Source organism: Odontomachus brunneus, unplaced genomic scaffold (assembly GCF_010583005.1).
Source record: "Odontomachus brunneus isolate Ranch 3 - 2012 unplaced genomic scaffold, Obru_v1 Obru_scaffold_025, whole genome shotgun sequence".
NCBI lineage: Eukaryota > Metazoa > Arthropoda > Insecta > Hymenoptera > Formicidae > Odontomachus > Odontomachus brunneus.
In genome coordinates this window covers 171,676-186,300 of record NW_022639475.1, presented here as the reverse complement: position 1 = coordinate 186,300, position 14,625 = coordinate 171,676, and the positions used below count along the sequence as shown (strand labels likewise).

Genomic DNA, 14,625 nt, shown 5'->3' with positions numbered 1-14,625 from the left:
TAATTAAACTTATTGATTTGTGCTTTTGGAACAATGTTTGGAATAACTAGAACAATCTATATCGGTATCGGAATGCTTTATTTTCAAACAATGGGGTGCCAGGTCAAAAATATTTTTTTCATTTTTTGGACTTATAATTCAACTTACGGATTTGTCCTTTTAGAACAATGTTTGGAACAACTAGAACAATCTATTGCGGTATCAGAATATTCGATTTTCGAAAAGTGGGGTGCCAGCTCAAAAAATCACTTTTTTTGTTTTATTTGAAAGCCGTTTCGAATGAAGCAATATCACTTTGGAACAATGTGGTACAAAATCAGAACAATCTGGAACAACTTTCAAAATTATAAATTTCAAAAAGTGGGGTGCCAATTTCATACACTCGACAGACATATATTTAAATTTTGCTTAAAAGCGAAATAACGTTGGTGCAACCGGTTCTTAAACACTTGTGTTATTTAACAAAAATATATTGTTCCTAATTAGCACTCCGCGTACACTTCGGGGTTGTGACACGTATACTTCCGGCATTCACCATACTTGATGCAAAGACTTAGTATAACTTGGAGAACACGTCCCATTGCACTGTTCATCACCCCCTTTTTACGCTGCCTTGTACTGTGAAGTCTACTCTTGTGTGGAACAAACAATCTAATATTTAAAACTACAGTCTATGTGACATGAAAATCAATTAACATTTTATGGAATGAAAATGCTATGATGCACTTGAGAAAACACGGGAAATAATGGCCTTTAATTATCTTAAATAAAGTGACTTCTATAGTATTAATGAGTGAGGAAATGGTAAGGAAGAAACAGTAAAAAGAACAACGTGTAGCATAATATACACATGATACAAGCAACTCCCCCACGTTAATGACCGTCATTAATAGTATAGCAAAATTATAGCGAAGAAACGCGCACCTTACCGTAGACTGTAACGCGCGATCGATTATATTCGTTTAATGTTTCCAGTCTCTTTATGATAACAAGAAAAAGGTTACGGTCTCGCGTAACGTGCAATTCCCCGTTATATCGCGCTAGATAGAAAAGTGCGTGCGCTTCATCTCTCAAAACTCGCCTCAGAAAGCGAGATCGATTTCGAACAACGTGTTTCGGTGCATTGACTTCGCCAGCGGCAACGACCTCCAGTACCAAATGTGAGATGCGGAGTTCGTCAGTTGCATGCTCGGTCGCCTGGAAAATCCCTGCGCATCACGCATTAAGCACGAAATATAAATACTCCGCTGAAACGCTGCAGGGTCTGATCAACCATTTGTCTCCACACATTCGCGATAAATAATCGATATTCACTTGAGGTGCTAAACACAGTGCCGCTGAAGCATTGTCTGGGCTTATTTTTCATGCAGAGAAGTGTCGCACCGTCACGCGTAGTGCCCCCATGAAATTTCCGCGATCATAGATATGCAACTGCTTTCACTGAATATTTTTCTATGCACTCTGGGCGGCATATGGCGGCCTGTCAAGTGGACATCATGCTCCGCTAAGCTACTATACCACGCGTTCAGCTTCTACATAATAGCCTCGCAGTATTTATTGGTGCTGACCCAAATCATAAATCTCGTAATCATATTTGGCGACATCGATGAATTCCTTTTTAATTTCCTATCATGTTTGACTCTCATTGTCGTTTGTTTCAAAACCACAATCGCATTAATGCATCAAGATGCGATCATCGACCTGATACAGACGTTGTCGCAGGAACCGTGCAAGCCCCGGAACGCGGACGAAATGGCGATACAGACAAAATTCGACGAGTTTATTAGGTAGGTCATTTTATTAAGCGCACTCTTTAAATTTTTTCGGGTAAAACTTCTTTCGAAAAACTGTTTGATCACTGACTATAACACCATTATTAATAATCGTTACTTCAAACTTGCTTCAAATGAGATACACCGATTTGAATTTAGAGATAGATGTGAATTGCGAAATATGATATATTTAACAATTGCAAGTGTCACATTTATTTAACGATATAAATGAAAAACATATCCAACTCTAAATTCCAATCTGAAAATCATACTTGAAACAAGTCTCAGAAAACGATTATTCACTTAAATTCGTGTAGTTCGTTAACTCATATAGAATGAATTCTACACGGAAAAAACAATATGGTTGATCCATACAAAAATCTGGTTGTGCCAACCAGATTCAATAGTAAAATACGGAACGACTATTTATGTGGTTGCTGTAACCAAAGAGTGATGGCTGAGTTACTTATGTTGCAGCAGTAATAATACATGGTTAATACAAACGCGGCTCATAATGCGGCAACTACAAATGTATATTTATACACTCAGAACCAGTTTTCATATGTATACATCTCTAGCTGTGCGCATAGTAAATTACTTTTGTTTTCTAACATCGCTGCTTTGCAATATAGCATTGATTAATGCAACTATATCAATATTTAGCTTGTCTATGCAAAATGGCCCCCTTATTAATTTCTGGTTGCCACAACCAGATCACGCGCAACTTCATTGATGTAGTTGAAAGTAAGTAAGTCAAATCAGCCATACACATAACTATATAAATCATACAAAAGAAATATAGAATGATGCAGCTATTTGCTTACAACTAAATATTTTTTGTTAGGTGCACCACATCTCTTTTTTCCGTGTACATTTCGAATCGTCGAATGAATATTTTCATTTAAAATAGAAAAGTGAATATGTCATAGAAGCCGTCATAGAAACATTTTCATTCTAATCAATCGAAAGATTCAGTTATATTATGTCAAAGTTCATCCTAAACTTGAGTGAAACGTTAATTTTTAGATTTCATATGGCAATATCGCTTCTTTAAGTAAAAATATCGCTTCTTTAAATGACAATATCGTCATTTTTCACTCGTTTCGCGTAAAATTCTACTTAAAGACGTTCACACTTCATACTTTGGTTTCAATTATTTTATTTCAATTATTTATTCGATTTTAATTATCTTATTTCTCCCACGTTTTTTATTGACTCTCACTATTTTACTAACACTCACATTTCCAGGTCATGCACGATAAAATACGGGCTTATGGCAACCGGCTCCATCACGGGCGTCACCGTTAAATCAGTGATCGATATTATGAAAGGTTTCTTGCCTTACAGAGCGTGGGTGCCGTACGATTTGAGTTCATTTGTGCCTTTCATGATCACGTCCATTCAACAGATAGTGACATTGGTCTTCGCCACTATCATCAACGTCGGCATGGAAACTCTGATATGCGGCATGATTTTGCAAACATGCGCGCAAATTGAGATTTTCGAGGAACGTCTTCAAAAAATGATAAACAACAGAAGAGTCAGATCAGTCAATCAACAGAACAGCGGAGATCCTGAATGTTCCTCAACAGCTCCAACGAATCACCAAGAAGAGATAATATCCGCACACATACGTCATCATCTTATTATTTACGAGTTAGTTATATGTGTAACTATCTTTCTATATGTTCGTAATACGAACTTTTGTTCAATATTGAATTGTCTCATCCAAAGTGCATCGCAGGTACGCAAAAACAGTAAACAAGGTGTTCAGACTTGTACTCTTTGTTCAATTCCTCATAAGTTTAATCATCTTGTGTATGAGTGTGTATTACTTGTCGTATTACATTACGGATGTAGAAGCTTCGTCTATGGTAGTATACACTATTTGCATGTTTATACAAATTTATATTTATTGCTGGTCCGGAAACGAGGTCATACTTAAGGTAAGAGATTATTTGCGCTTTACTTTCTGTTCCAGCAGACACACTTTGTGAATTTCCGAGTCGTTATTTTTTTCACTTTTTACGTACTTTCAATACTTTTACTGTACCGCTTTTCAGCGCTTCACATTTAACTGTCTACTTTTTTCATATTCTGAACAACCAATTTGATATATTTCAATTATTTTTGTACACACTGCAGTTTTTATCTAAAGTAATAATACATTCTGACTATAAATTCTCATTCTGAAGAAGCTCTTCTATCGACACTTTAAATGGGAAAATTGCTAATTTAGTCGTGATACAACATAAGATCTTCAGTTCTATATAAACGAAAGCTGTCGTTATCAAGTGTTGGCTGGTTCAAGGCGAAGTAGAAGTGAAATTTCGATTAGTACTGAAAAATGAATGTAAAGCTGACGAAAGACTGACTCGACATTACTGTCAAATAATTATTTCCTTATTGCCATGTCGACAGAGTTCGAGTATAGGAAACGCAGTGTATCAGACAGATTGGTGTATGTTACCTACCAGCGAAAAGAAAGATCTACTGATGATTTTAAAACGTAGTACGATTCCTATCAAATTTACCAGCAGTTTCCTGATTACTCTATCTCTCGAGTCTTTCAGTGGCGTTAGTATTACTATGGCATGTGAGCTTCCTAATTTAGTACACAGCAGATCTCTGACTTTATATTTCCTTTACAGATTCTCAGAACATCGTACTCGGCATTCAACGTATTGCAACAGAATTCTTGAGATAGGAACAGTTGTAAAAAATTGGAAAATTACGAATGTATTTACCAATAATATTAACGATAATAACTTTGTAGTATATGTAAAATAATAGCGGCTGTGTAAACGTCGAAATTTCCACCTGCATATATTCATCTCAAACTTATTATTCTCTAAAAATTATCATACTGCATATCATCGTCATAACAACCTTTTTTTAATTATCATTAAAAATCTACGTGGTCACTTATAAAATAGTAGAGGATTTTTTTGTTTAGTTTGATCTAACAAATCATCGTACAAGCACACGACGGCAAAAATCACTGTCACAGCTTATCTGTCGCGTGTGTGATCATTTATCAATATTCTTAATTTATAACGAATTAATAACTGCATATTTTACGTGGTCGTTTGCGAAATGGGAGAGGAATTTTGTGTTCAGTTTAATGAATTCTACTTGCGCACAACGGGCCTATCATGAATTGTGAGACACACGGTATATTACACCTCTTACTACATTCTCACGCACCATTGAACGATAAAGACCGCTTTTGTGAGAGAAATAGATTTTAGCAAATCGAAATTGCTGGCGACATGACATGAAAATTCATAAACATTTCATCGTATGGGAACGCGGCGGCATGCTCGAATGCAAGGCACAGCGTTTCTCCAACGTTGTAAAAGCAACCTTTAAAATATTAATGAGCGACAATGAAGAAACGGTAAGAAGAACGCCATATAGTCTACAGACGATACAAGCAACGTCTCTTTGTTAATAACCGTCACTAATTGCATAGCATCACGAAATTACAGAGAAGGAATACTACGTATCGTAGATACGCGGTCGTTTATATTTGCTGACAATTTTCCGTATTTCTGCTATATGAAGGAACGCAATAACGCGCGCATCATTACATTGTGCTGAATAGAAAAGTACCAGAAGCGATATCTTTCGAAGAAAAGCTCATTAAATATTCCCGGTGCTATCTGAACGGCGCGTATGCGCCATTTTCCCTCGGTTATTTTACCTTAAGGGATAATAATGATGTAAAGACCTTCTATAATCCTATCTAAGACGCGATATACCTCATCTGATTTTGTGGTTTTCTATCCTTCGGACATCCACATCAGTGAATTGCTAAAATACGAACAATAAGCAGACGATCGTAGACGCAACGTCGCGAAAAATCAAACCGATTTCGACCATCGAGTTCATCGAACTTGCGATTCATTGAAGACTACGATCTTTGGTGTGAGACGCGGATACGGTTATGGTGTTAACTGCTTGCACGTTCAATTTTATGGAAAATTATCGCGTATCCTGTATTAGCTCAGTTTTCCTTACGACATGCGTGGCGTGTAATCGACTATTTATCTTCATTCGCAATAATTAATCGATATATAAGTAACATGATAGATATAGCGCCGCTGAAGTATTGATTGATTTATTTTACATGTGAAGAAGTGCTGCGACATTAGTGCACGATAATTCGATGAAATTTTAGCGATCACAAGTATGCAATTGCTTCCGTTGAATTTTTTGATATTCACCGTGAGCGGCATATGGAGGTCTGTCGAGTGGTTGTCGCGCTGCACTAAGCTACTGTACAACACATTCACTTTTTATACGATAGCCCCGTTATATTTCTGGGTGTTTAGCCAATTCATAAATCTCGTCCTCATAATCGATAATATGGAAGAATTTATTGTAAGTTTCTTCATATTTTTGAGCTACTTTGCTGTTTCTTGCAAAGCTGCGATCGCGATTATACGTCGAGGCGCGATCATCGACCTGGTGGAGACGTTGTCGCGGGCGCCGTGCAAGCCCCGGGACGCGGACGAAGTGGCGATACAAACGAAATTCGACGAATTAATTAGGTGGGTCATTTCAATCTACATGCATTTTTTAGATTAAGATTTTCCTCAAAAAGCAGAGTAAAGCTCATCGCGCTTTACGCTTCAATGACAATTATTTTCAAGTGACATTCAAGTGCTTTTATTTGCTTTCGTTACTTCATTGACAATCATATTTCGAGGTCGGGCACGAAACAATACGCGCTTTTGGCGATGGGTTCAGTCTCGACTTTCAACATTCAATCGGTACTGAACATCATGGATTGCATTTTACCTTGCCAAACGTGGACGCTGTACGACTTGAATTCGTACTACCTCTTCTTGATTACGGGCATTCAGGAGATCGTGCTGACTATGTGCTTCTCTACTGTCATTAACGTCGGCATGGCAACTTTGATCTTTGGGATGGTTTTGCAAACGTGCGCGCAACTTGAGATTTTCGAGAAACGTGTACACAAATTAATAATCAACAGAACAACCAAATTAGTCGGCAAAAAGAGCTCCCCAGACACCTCGACGATTCATAAGGAAGAGATGATATCTGGATACATATGTCATCATTTCATTATTTACAAGTTAGTCATACGTGTATCCTTTTATCCGTTTATGTGTTCATGGTACAAAATTTTGCCCAATATTAAAGTGACTTATCCAATGTGTATCGTAGGTATGCCAAAACATTAAACAACGCGTTCAATCAGGTACTCTTCGTTCAATTCTTCGTCAATACATACATCTTGTGTACGGTTGTGTATTACTTGGCATCTCATATTATGGATTCTCATTCTATATTCTTAATGCTATACACTATTTGCATGTTTATACAAATTTATATTTATTGTTGGGCCGGGAACAAGGTCATACTTAAGGTGAATGTTTACTTGCGTTTCACTTTCCGTTCCAGCGGACACATTTTCCGAATTCCCGTGTCGACATTTTTCTTCCTATTAGGCTCTTTTAATGTTTTTACATTACGACTATACAGCACTCAACATTTAACGTTTACTTTCTTTGTTTCTCGGACAATTATTTCGACATATTCCAATTACATTTATATACCACATTTTCTAAAGTAGGAAAATAAATTTTATCTTCAAATTTTAATTTTGAAGAAACATTTCTGTTGAAACTCCATATGGAAAATTGCTAGGTACTTATTCGAGATAACGTAGGATCTCGAATCTTGCATAAACGAAAGCTATCGTTATCTTTTAAAATCTGTAAATACTTGTGGATTCAAATAGTAGGAGCGAAAGTAGGAGCAAATTTTGATTTGTGTTGGAAACTCAATGTGAAGTTGACGACAAGTTGACATAACGTTTTTGTTAAGTACTTATTTACTGTCATGTCGACAGAGTGCGAGTCTAGGAAATGCAGTCTATCAGATAAATTGGTATATGTTATCCAACAGCGAAAAGAAAAATCTACTGATGATTATGAAACGTAGTACGATTCCTATCAAATTTATCAGCAGTTTCCTAATAATTCTGTCTCTTGATGCCTTTATTGGCGTTAGTATTATTATGATATGCGAGCTTTCTAATTCTAATTCAATATACGAACGATCTCTTACATTATACTTTTTTTACAGATTCTCAAAACATATTCTGCGTTCAATATGTTGCAACAGAAAACTTGAAACAGTTGAGAATAACGTGAAAATGTATTTGATTATAATAATGATAACCTTGTAGTATATGTAAAATAATAGTGACTGTGTAAACGTTAAAATTTCTGTCTGCGTATTCATCTCAATATTTTTATTCTCCATCCGAAAAGTGTCGTTGTAATTGTTGATATTGCGTAAGAGACCGAACGCGGCATAGTCGTAGGTGTCTGGCTCGATTACAAACAATGATTTGACTAAAAATAAAAAAGTCAATCCTGTAAAAATATGTTTTTCCATAACAGTAACCATGTATTGTTTTGACGCATAATACGCACTGTGTACGTGTACACTCCCTGTGTGTCTTCTACGATTGAAACGATTCGCTCCGTCATTCGTCTTACTCGACAAGAAGAAGCGTGTGGATTCACAATTTGAACGACAACTGGTTTTACTGTATATAAAATGTTTTACCTTTCTTAACGCACAGAATAGATAAGCTGTAATAGCAAACATATTGTATTGTATCCTATCCGGGAAATGGCGCCTTATCAAATATGTTCATGCTTATTTTATTATCAAGATCAAGTGCGATTCGAGATATCATTATGTGGGCACCAAAATTTTTTGTTTCTTGTAAGGTGTATGGCGCCATCTCTCGGAAATGAAACTCTTTTGGATCATGTTTCTCTTAAACGGTGTAGAGCGCCACTTTCATACTTATATAATATATTTGGAATCTACTCGCAATGAGCTATCAAAAAAACCAAAATTATAACCATTTTCAAACTTATAAAAGATGGGGTTAAATTTGGCCGCACTCTTTACCAGCAGTTTCCTGATAACTTTTTCTCGAATCTTTCAGTGGCATTAGGATTGCTATGATATGTGAGTTTCCTAATTTAATACACGACAGATCTCTGACTTTATACTTCCTTTACAGATTCTCAAAACATTGCATTCATCGTATTGCAACAGAATTCTTGACAGAGGAACAGTTGAAAGTAGCAGATGTATTCGTCAATAATAAAAACAGAGTTGGTAACGTTACTTTATAAAAGTATACTACGAGTAGGTAACTCGTTATCGTTACCGTTATTTTCTTTAAAATGTAACTCGTTACAGTTACCGTTATTTAAAAAGTAACGAATCGTTACTTTTTTAAATAAGACTAATTATGAGTTTGATAAGGGAAAATGGACGAGAAAAGGAGGAAGAGAGAGATTTATGTGAAAACAATAATAAATAAACATATCGCAAATAATAACAATCTCGTCAAAATGTTATGAATAAAATATCACGCAATACATTTATGAGAATCAGTAAGCTGTCACACATTTGACGTTTTTTCAGGGATTTACAACTAATTTTATATCTTATGCAAATTCTCACTTATGTGCATGCACCTGTGTGCATGTATCATTGTGTGTTATACCGTACCTGAGCGCGCGTACTTTAACCAATATAACTGATCAACTTTAATCGTTTATAATTTGAAAAGTATTATAGCCATTTTTGTATTAGGATTTTCTTATTCAAATTACTTCAGGAATCCGCCCTTAAGAGATAATGCGATAGTGACGGGACACCCTGTATATCTGAGATATATCTGATTATTGGATATCGCTCGTCGCATATTGCGTGTCGCGTCGTGCATCGCGCAGGTCTGTGAGACCATTAGTGATTAGCGATGAGCGATGTCCAATCAGAACTCTGCTTTAAGAAGAAATAAGAGCTCTCACTGGATATCGTTCATCACTCGTCGCTAATTACGTCCAGTGTACAAGGCCCAAGACATAAGCTTAAGATATAAGTACAGTGACTAATCACAGTCATGATTGCAATCTGCTAGATTGAGGATGGACTATGATTAGTCAATTTGCTTATTGCTACTGGCTTATGTATAGACCGAATTTAATAGATTTAAAACAAAAAAATAACTATTGGAGTAACAAATTAATCGTTACCGTTACTGGATAAATGTAACTACGTTACAGTTACCGTTCAGAAAAAGTAACGCCGTTAACGTTATAGTTACCGAAAAAAAGTAACTGTAACGGTAACGACGTTACAAATAACTCGTTATTTCCCAACCCTGAATAAGAATGATAATAACTTTGTAGTATATGTAAAATAATAATAGTTATGTAGACGCTGAAATTTCCACCTGCGTATATTCATCTCAAACTTATTATTCTCCACACATTATCATACTGCATATTATCGTCATAACAACTTTCTTCTAATTATCATTAAAAGTCTACGTGGTTACTTGTAAAATAGTAGAGGATTTTTTTGTTCAGTTTAATCTAATATATAAGCACACGACGGCAAACATAGCTATCACAGCTTATCTGTCGCGTGTGATCATTTACCAATATTCTTTAATCAATAACTCCAGATTTTACGTGGTCGTTTGCAAAATGCTAAAGGGATTTTGTGTGCAAGAAGCACGTTATTCTTGGTGCTATAGTATATCTAAACGGCAGTATGCGCCGATTATTTTACATTTAGGAATAATAGAGATATAAAGATGATACTTTGATAATTCTAGCCAAGACGATAAGATACTTCATCTAATTTAGTGCTTTTTTCTCCTTCGGATATCTACATCGATCAACTGTTGAAATACGAACAATAAGCAGACGATCGTAGACGCGACGTCGCCAAAAATCAAAAGTGGAACCGATTTCGAACATTGAGTTCATCGACCTTGCGATTCGTTGAAGACTATGATCTTTAGTGCCACATGTGAGGTGCGGATGCGGTTATAGTGATAACTGCTTGTACGTTCAGTTTTATTGTGAAAATTATCGCGTATCCTGTATTAGTTTTCCTTGAGACATGCGTTGCGTGTAACCGACTATTTATCTTCATTCGCAATAGTTAATCGATATATAAGTGACAGACATAACGCCATTGAAGCATTGTATGAGTTATTTTACATGTAAAGAAGTGCTGTGACATTAGTGCACGATATTTCGACGAAATTTCCACAATCACAAGCATGGAATTGCTTTCATTGAATTTTTTCATATTCACCATAAGCGGCGGGTGGCGGCCTATCAAGTGGTCGTCGAGCAGCGCTAAGCTACTGTACTCCGCGTTTAGTTTCTACACAATAATCACGTTGTATCTCTTGGTGCTAGGCCAATTTATACATCTCGCCTTTGTCGATAATATGGACAAGTTCACTTTGGATTCTGTTCTATGTACAACCATCTTTACTGTTTGTTGCAAAATTACGATCATTGTGATACGTCGAGGCGCGATCATTGACCTGATACAAACGTTGTCGCGGAAGCCATGCAAGCCCCGGGATGCGGACGAGGTGGCGATACAAACGAAATTCGACGAGTTCACCAAGTAGGTCGTTTCAATCTATATATTCTAAATTTTTAGACTAACATTTCCCTCAAAAAGCAGAGTAAAGCGCAACGCGTTTTACGCTTTCCACAATTATTTTATTGACATCCAAATGTTTATATTGACTCTTATTACTTCATTGACAATCATATTTTGAGGTCGTGCACGAAAAAGTACGCGCTACTGGCGATGGGTTCTTTCTCGACTTCCAATATTCAATCGGTGCTGAAAGTTATGGAGGGCATTTTACCTTACGAAATGTGGACACCGTACGACTTGAGTTTATTTTTGCCTAACCTGATCACGGGGATTCAGCAGATGATAACTATGTTCCTCGCCACTGTCATCAACGTCGCCACGGAGACTTTGATTTTCGGCATGTTATTGCAAACGTGTGCGCAACTTGAGATTTTCGAGAGACGTCTTCACAAATTGGTGGTCAACAAAACAGACAGATTAGTCGGCAAACATCACAAAAGTTTCCCAGACACTTCGACGAGTCATAAGGAAGAGATGATATCTGGACACATACGTCATCATCTCATTATTTACAAGTTAGTCATACGTGTAGCTATTCTTTCATGTGTTCGTGATACAAAATTTTGTCTGAACTGAAGTGATTTATCCAATGTGCACCGCAGGTACGCCGAAACATTAAACAGTGTGTTCAACCCGATACTCTTCGTTCAATTCTTCATCAGTATATACATCTTGTGTATGCTTGTGTATTACGTGGCATCTCATGTCAAAGATTCTCAATCTATATTCAACATGGTATACACTATTTGCATGTTTCTACAAATTTATATCTATTGTTGGTCCGGAAACGAGGTCATACTGAAGGTAAGAGGTTATTTGCGTATTTCACCTTTCGTTTCACCTTTCCAGCGAACACATTTTCCGAATTCCCGTGTTGACATTTTTCTTCCACTTAGACTCTTTTAATGCTTTTACATTACGACCATACAACACTTAACATTTAATGTCTACTTTCTTTGTTTCTCGGACAATTATTTCGACAAATTCCAATTACGTTTATATACCATATTTTCTGTCTAAAGTAGGAGAATAAATTTTATCTTTAAATTTTCATTTTGAAGAAACACTTCTGTTGAAACTCCATGTGGGATGAAATTGCTAAGTACTTATTCGTGAGAGAACGTTGTATCTCGAACTCGCATAAACGAAAGCTATCGTTATCTTTTAAAATCTGTAAACAGTTTGAATTCATACATGCAGATTCAAATAGGAGGAGCGAAAGTAGGAGGGAAATTTTGATTTGTGTTGGAAGCTGATTAAATTCAAATTTTACGACAGGCTGATTTAACGTTTCTGTCGAGTAATGATTTCGTTACTGTCATGTTGATAGAGTGCAACTACAGGAGACATGATCTATCAGACAAATTGGTTTATGTTATCCAACAGCGAGAAGAAAGATTTACTCATGATTATGAAACGTAGTACGATTCCTATCAAATTTACCAGCAGTTTCCTGATAACTCTGTCTCTTGAGGCTTTCAGTGGTGTTAGTATTATTATGATATACAAACTTTCTAATTCTAATTTAATATATGAGAGATCTCTTATTTTGTACTTCTTTTACAGATTCTCAAAACATCGTATTCTGCGTTCAACATGTTGCAACAGAGAACTTGAAACAATTGAGAATAACACGAGAATGTATTAGATGATAGTAATGATAACCTTGTAGTATATATAAAATAATAGTGACTGTGTAAATGTTAAAATTTCTGTCTGCGTATTCATCTCAATATTGTTATTCTCCTCCCGAAACGTGTCGTTGTAATTGGTGATATTACGTAAGAGGTCGAACGTGGGATAGCCACAAGTGCCCGGCTCGATTACCAAATACTATGATTTTAACTAAAGATAAAAAAGTTCATTCTGTAAAAACTCATTTCTCCACAACATTAACGATCTATGTACTGTTTTGACGCATAATACGTGCTGTGTGCGTACATACTCTGTGTGTGTCTTCTGCGGTTGAAACGATTTGCTCCGTCATTTGTTCTACTCGACAAGAAGAAGCGTGCAGATTCATAATTTGGAGGACATTCTTGTTGTATTGTATGCAGGGCGTCCCAGACTCTCCTCCGCATATTTTCTGGGAATGTAGAATGGCTTGAGATAAACATAAAAGTCCTATACCGTCTTGCAATATTTGCAATAATAACTGAGAAATTAACTGTAAAAGATTAAAGAAAAACACATGCTGAGTGGTTGAGAAAAGAGCGCTCGCGACCCAGTAATATAGCAGGCGGATGTCAGCACGTGGCGAATGGTAAATCAACGCGTCACTGTCTGCGACTATATCGCTGCACTTCTACATCTCGCCTCAGCGTGGTGCGGCAAGACGTAAGATCGCAGGGATATAAGCATAGGCACACGGAAAAGAAAAATTAACATTTCATTCGGTGAGAACACGGCAACATGTTCGGATGTAGGGGACGACGAAATTTTCACGAGTGCGGCGACTTGCCAGATTATAATAATCATGAGTAACGAGCGAAGGAACAGCGAGTGCAAGGAAATATGGTAAGAGAAGACAACAACGCGCATGACTTAAACCACCGATAATTAGCGAACGACGCGTGGGTTTCGCTAATAACTGCAATTAACTGAAATGAAATTACGAACTAAAATAGCCTGAACTATAGGATTACTATAGGAAAGTAGAGCGAGCGAATCTGCATGTAGTGTGAAAGCGATATGCGATTGAGCGCATTCGGTTACGAATTTGATTATCCTTACGATTTTTCACACACGTAACATGTATTGTCTTCGATATATAATTATATCGAATATTAAGAAAATATTAGATATCAGACTCGATAGTTTTAAAATGGAGGAAACTGTGCGAATATGCGAATGAATGTGCGAATATGCTTTTCATTTGCGTGCGTCTCATAGATATAAATCAGCGCTAAGAAAAATTATTACAAGCTGTCACAACATTATGTGCGCGATCCTCGTGTAATTGGATAAGAGCAACTTTTGTCACAGAAAAAAGAAAGAGAGAGAGAAAAAGAAAAAAAAACAGAGTTTTTTGTATGGTTTCGAACAGACTGGCAAAGCTTTTTAAAAATAATTTGACAAATATTGCTTATTCTTGCAATAATAAATTATCAGGAATGATTCGTGTGCATAAAGACAGATTGCCGAGTGTATGAAGTTGGCACCCCACTTTTGGAAATTTATAATTTTGAAAGTTGTTCCAAATTGTTCTGACTTTGTACCACATTGTTCCAAAGTGATATTGCTTCATTCGAAACGGTTTTCGAATAAAACAAAAAAAATGATTTTTTGAGCTGGCAACCCACTTTTCGAA

General features: G+C 36.5%; 4 protein-coding genes across 10 annotated transcripts in view; 3 read left to right on the top strand and 1 right to left on the bottom strand.

The window, feature by feature from the left end:
- Positions 1-14,625, bottom strand: part of LOC116842468 (carboxypeptidase M) — a 92,713-nt gene that overhangs the window by 37,239 nt on the left and 40,849 nt on the right. The gene's annotated exons all lie outside the window — the stretch shown is intronic.
- On the top strand, positions 983-4,562 carry LOC116842470 (odorant receptor 46a-like). Of its 5 annotated transcripts, none has more exons than XM_032811735.1 (6): positions 983-1,160; positions 1,723-1,787; positions 3,021-3,428; positions 3,517-3,718; positions 4,194-4,349; positions 4,424-4,562. In XM_032811735.1, the coding sequence occupies exons 2-6, from the start codon at positions 1,753-1,755 to the stop codon at positions 4,472-4,474; spliced, it is 852 nt and encodes a 283-aa protein (XP_032667626.1). In that variant the 5' UTR covers positions 983-1,160; positions 1,723-1,752; the 3' UTR covers positions 4,475-4,562. The 5 variants fall into 5 exon arrangements, with proteins under 5 accessions (XP_032667626.1, XP_032667627.1, XP_032667623.1 ...); XM_032811736.1 differs by having other exon boundaries at positions 1,688-1,787; XM_032811732.1 differs by having other exon boundaries at positions 983-1,787.
- LOC116842478 (odorant receptor 4-like) lies at positions 5,399-9,095 on the top strand. Its single transcript, XM_032811748.1, has 4 exons — positions 5,399-6,328; positions 6,487-6,879; positions 6,972-7,173; positions 7,660-9,095. Exons 1-4 carry the CDS (start codon positions 5,967-5,969, stop codon positions 7,996-7,998), a joined length of 1,296 nt encoding a protein of 431 aa, XP_032667639.1. The 5' UTR covers positions 5,399-5,966; the 3' UTR covers positions 7,999-9,095.
- On the top strand, positions 9,536-12,970 carry LOC116842471 (odorant receptor 46a-like). 3 transcript variants are annotated; one of them, XM_032811739.1, is made up of 6 exons: positions 9,536-10,696; positions 11,060-11,276; positions 11,435-11,830; positions 11,918-12,119; positions 12,646-12,801; positions 12,882-12,970. In XM_032811739.1, the coding sequence occupies exons 2-6, from the start codon at positions 11,092-11,094 to the stop codon at positions 12,930-12,932; spliced, it is 990 nt and encodes a 329-aa protein (XP_032667630.1). In that variant the 5' UTR covers positions 9,536-10,696; positions 11,060-11,091; the 3' UTR covers positions 12,933-12,970. The 3 variants fall into 3 exon arrangements, with proteins under 3 accessions (XP_032667630.1, XP_032667629.1, XP_032667628.1); XM_032811738.1 differs by having other exon boundaries at positions 10,959-11,276; XM_032811737.1 differs by having other exon boundaries at positions 9,536-11,276.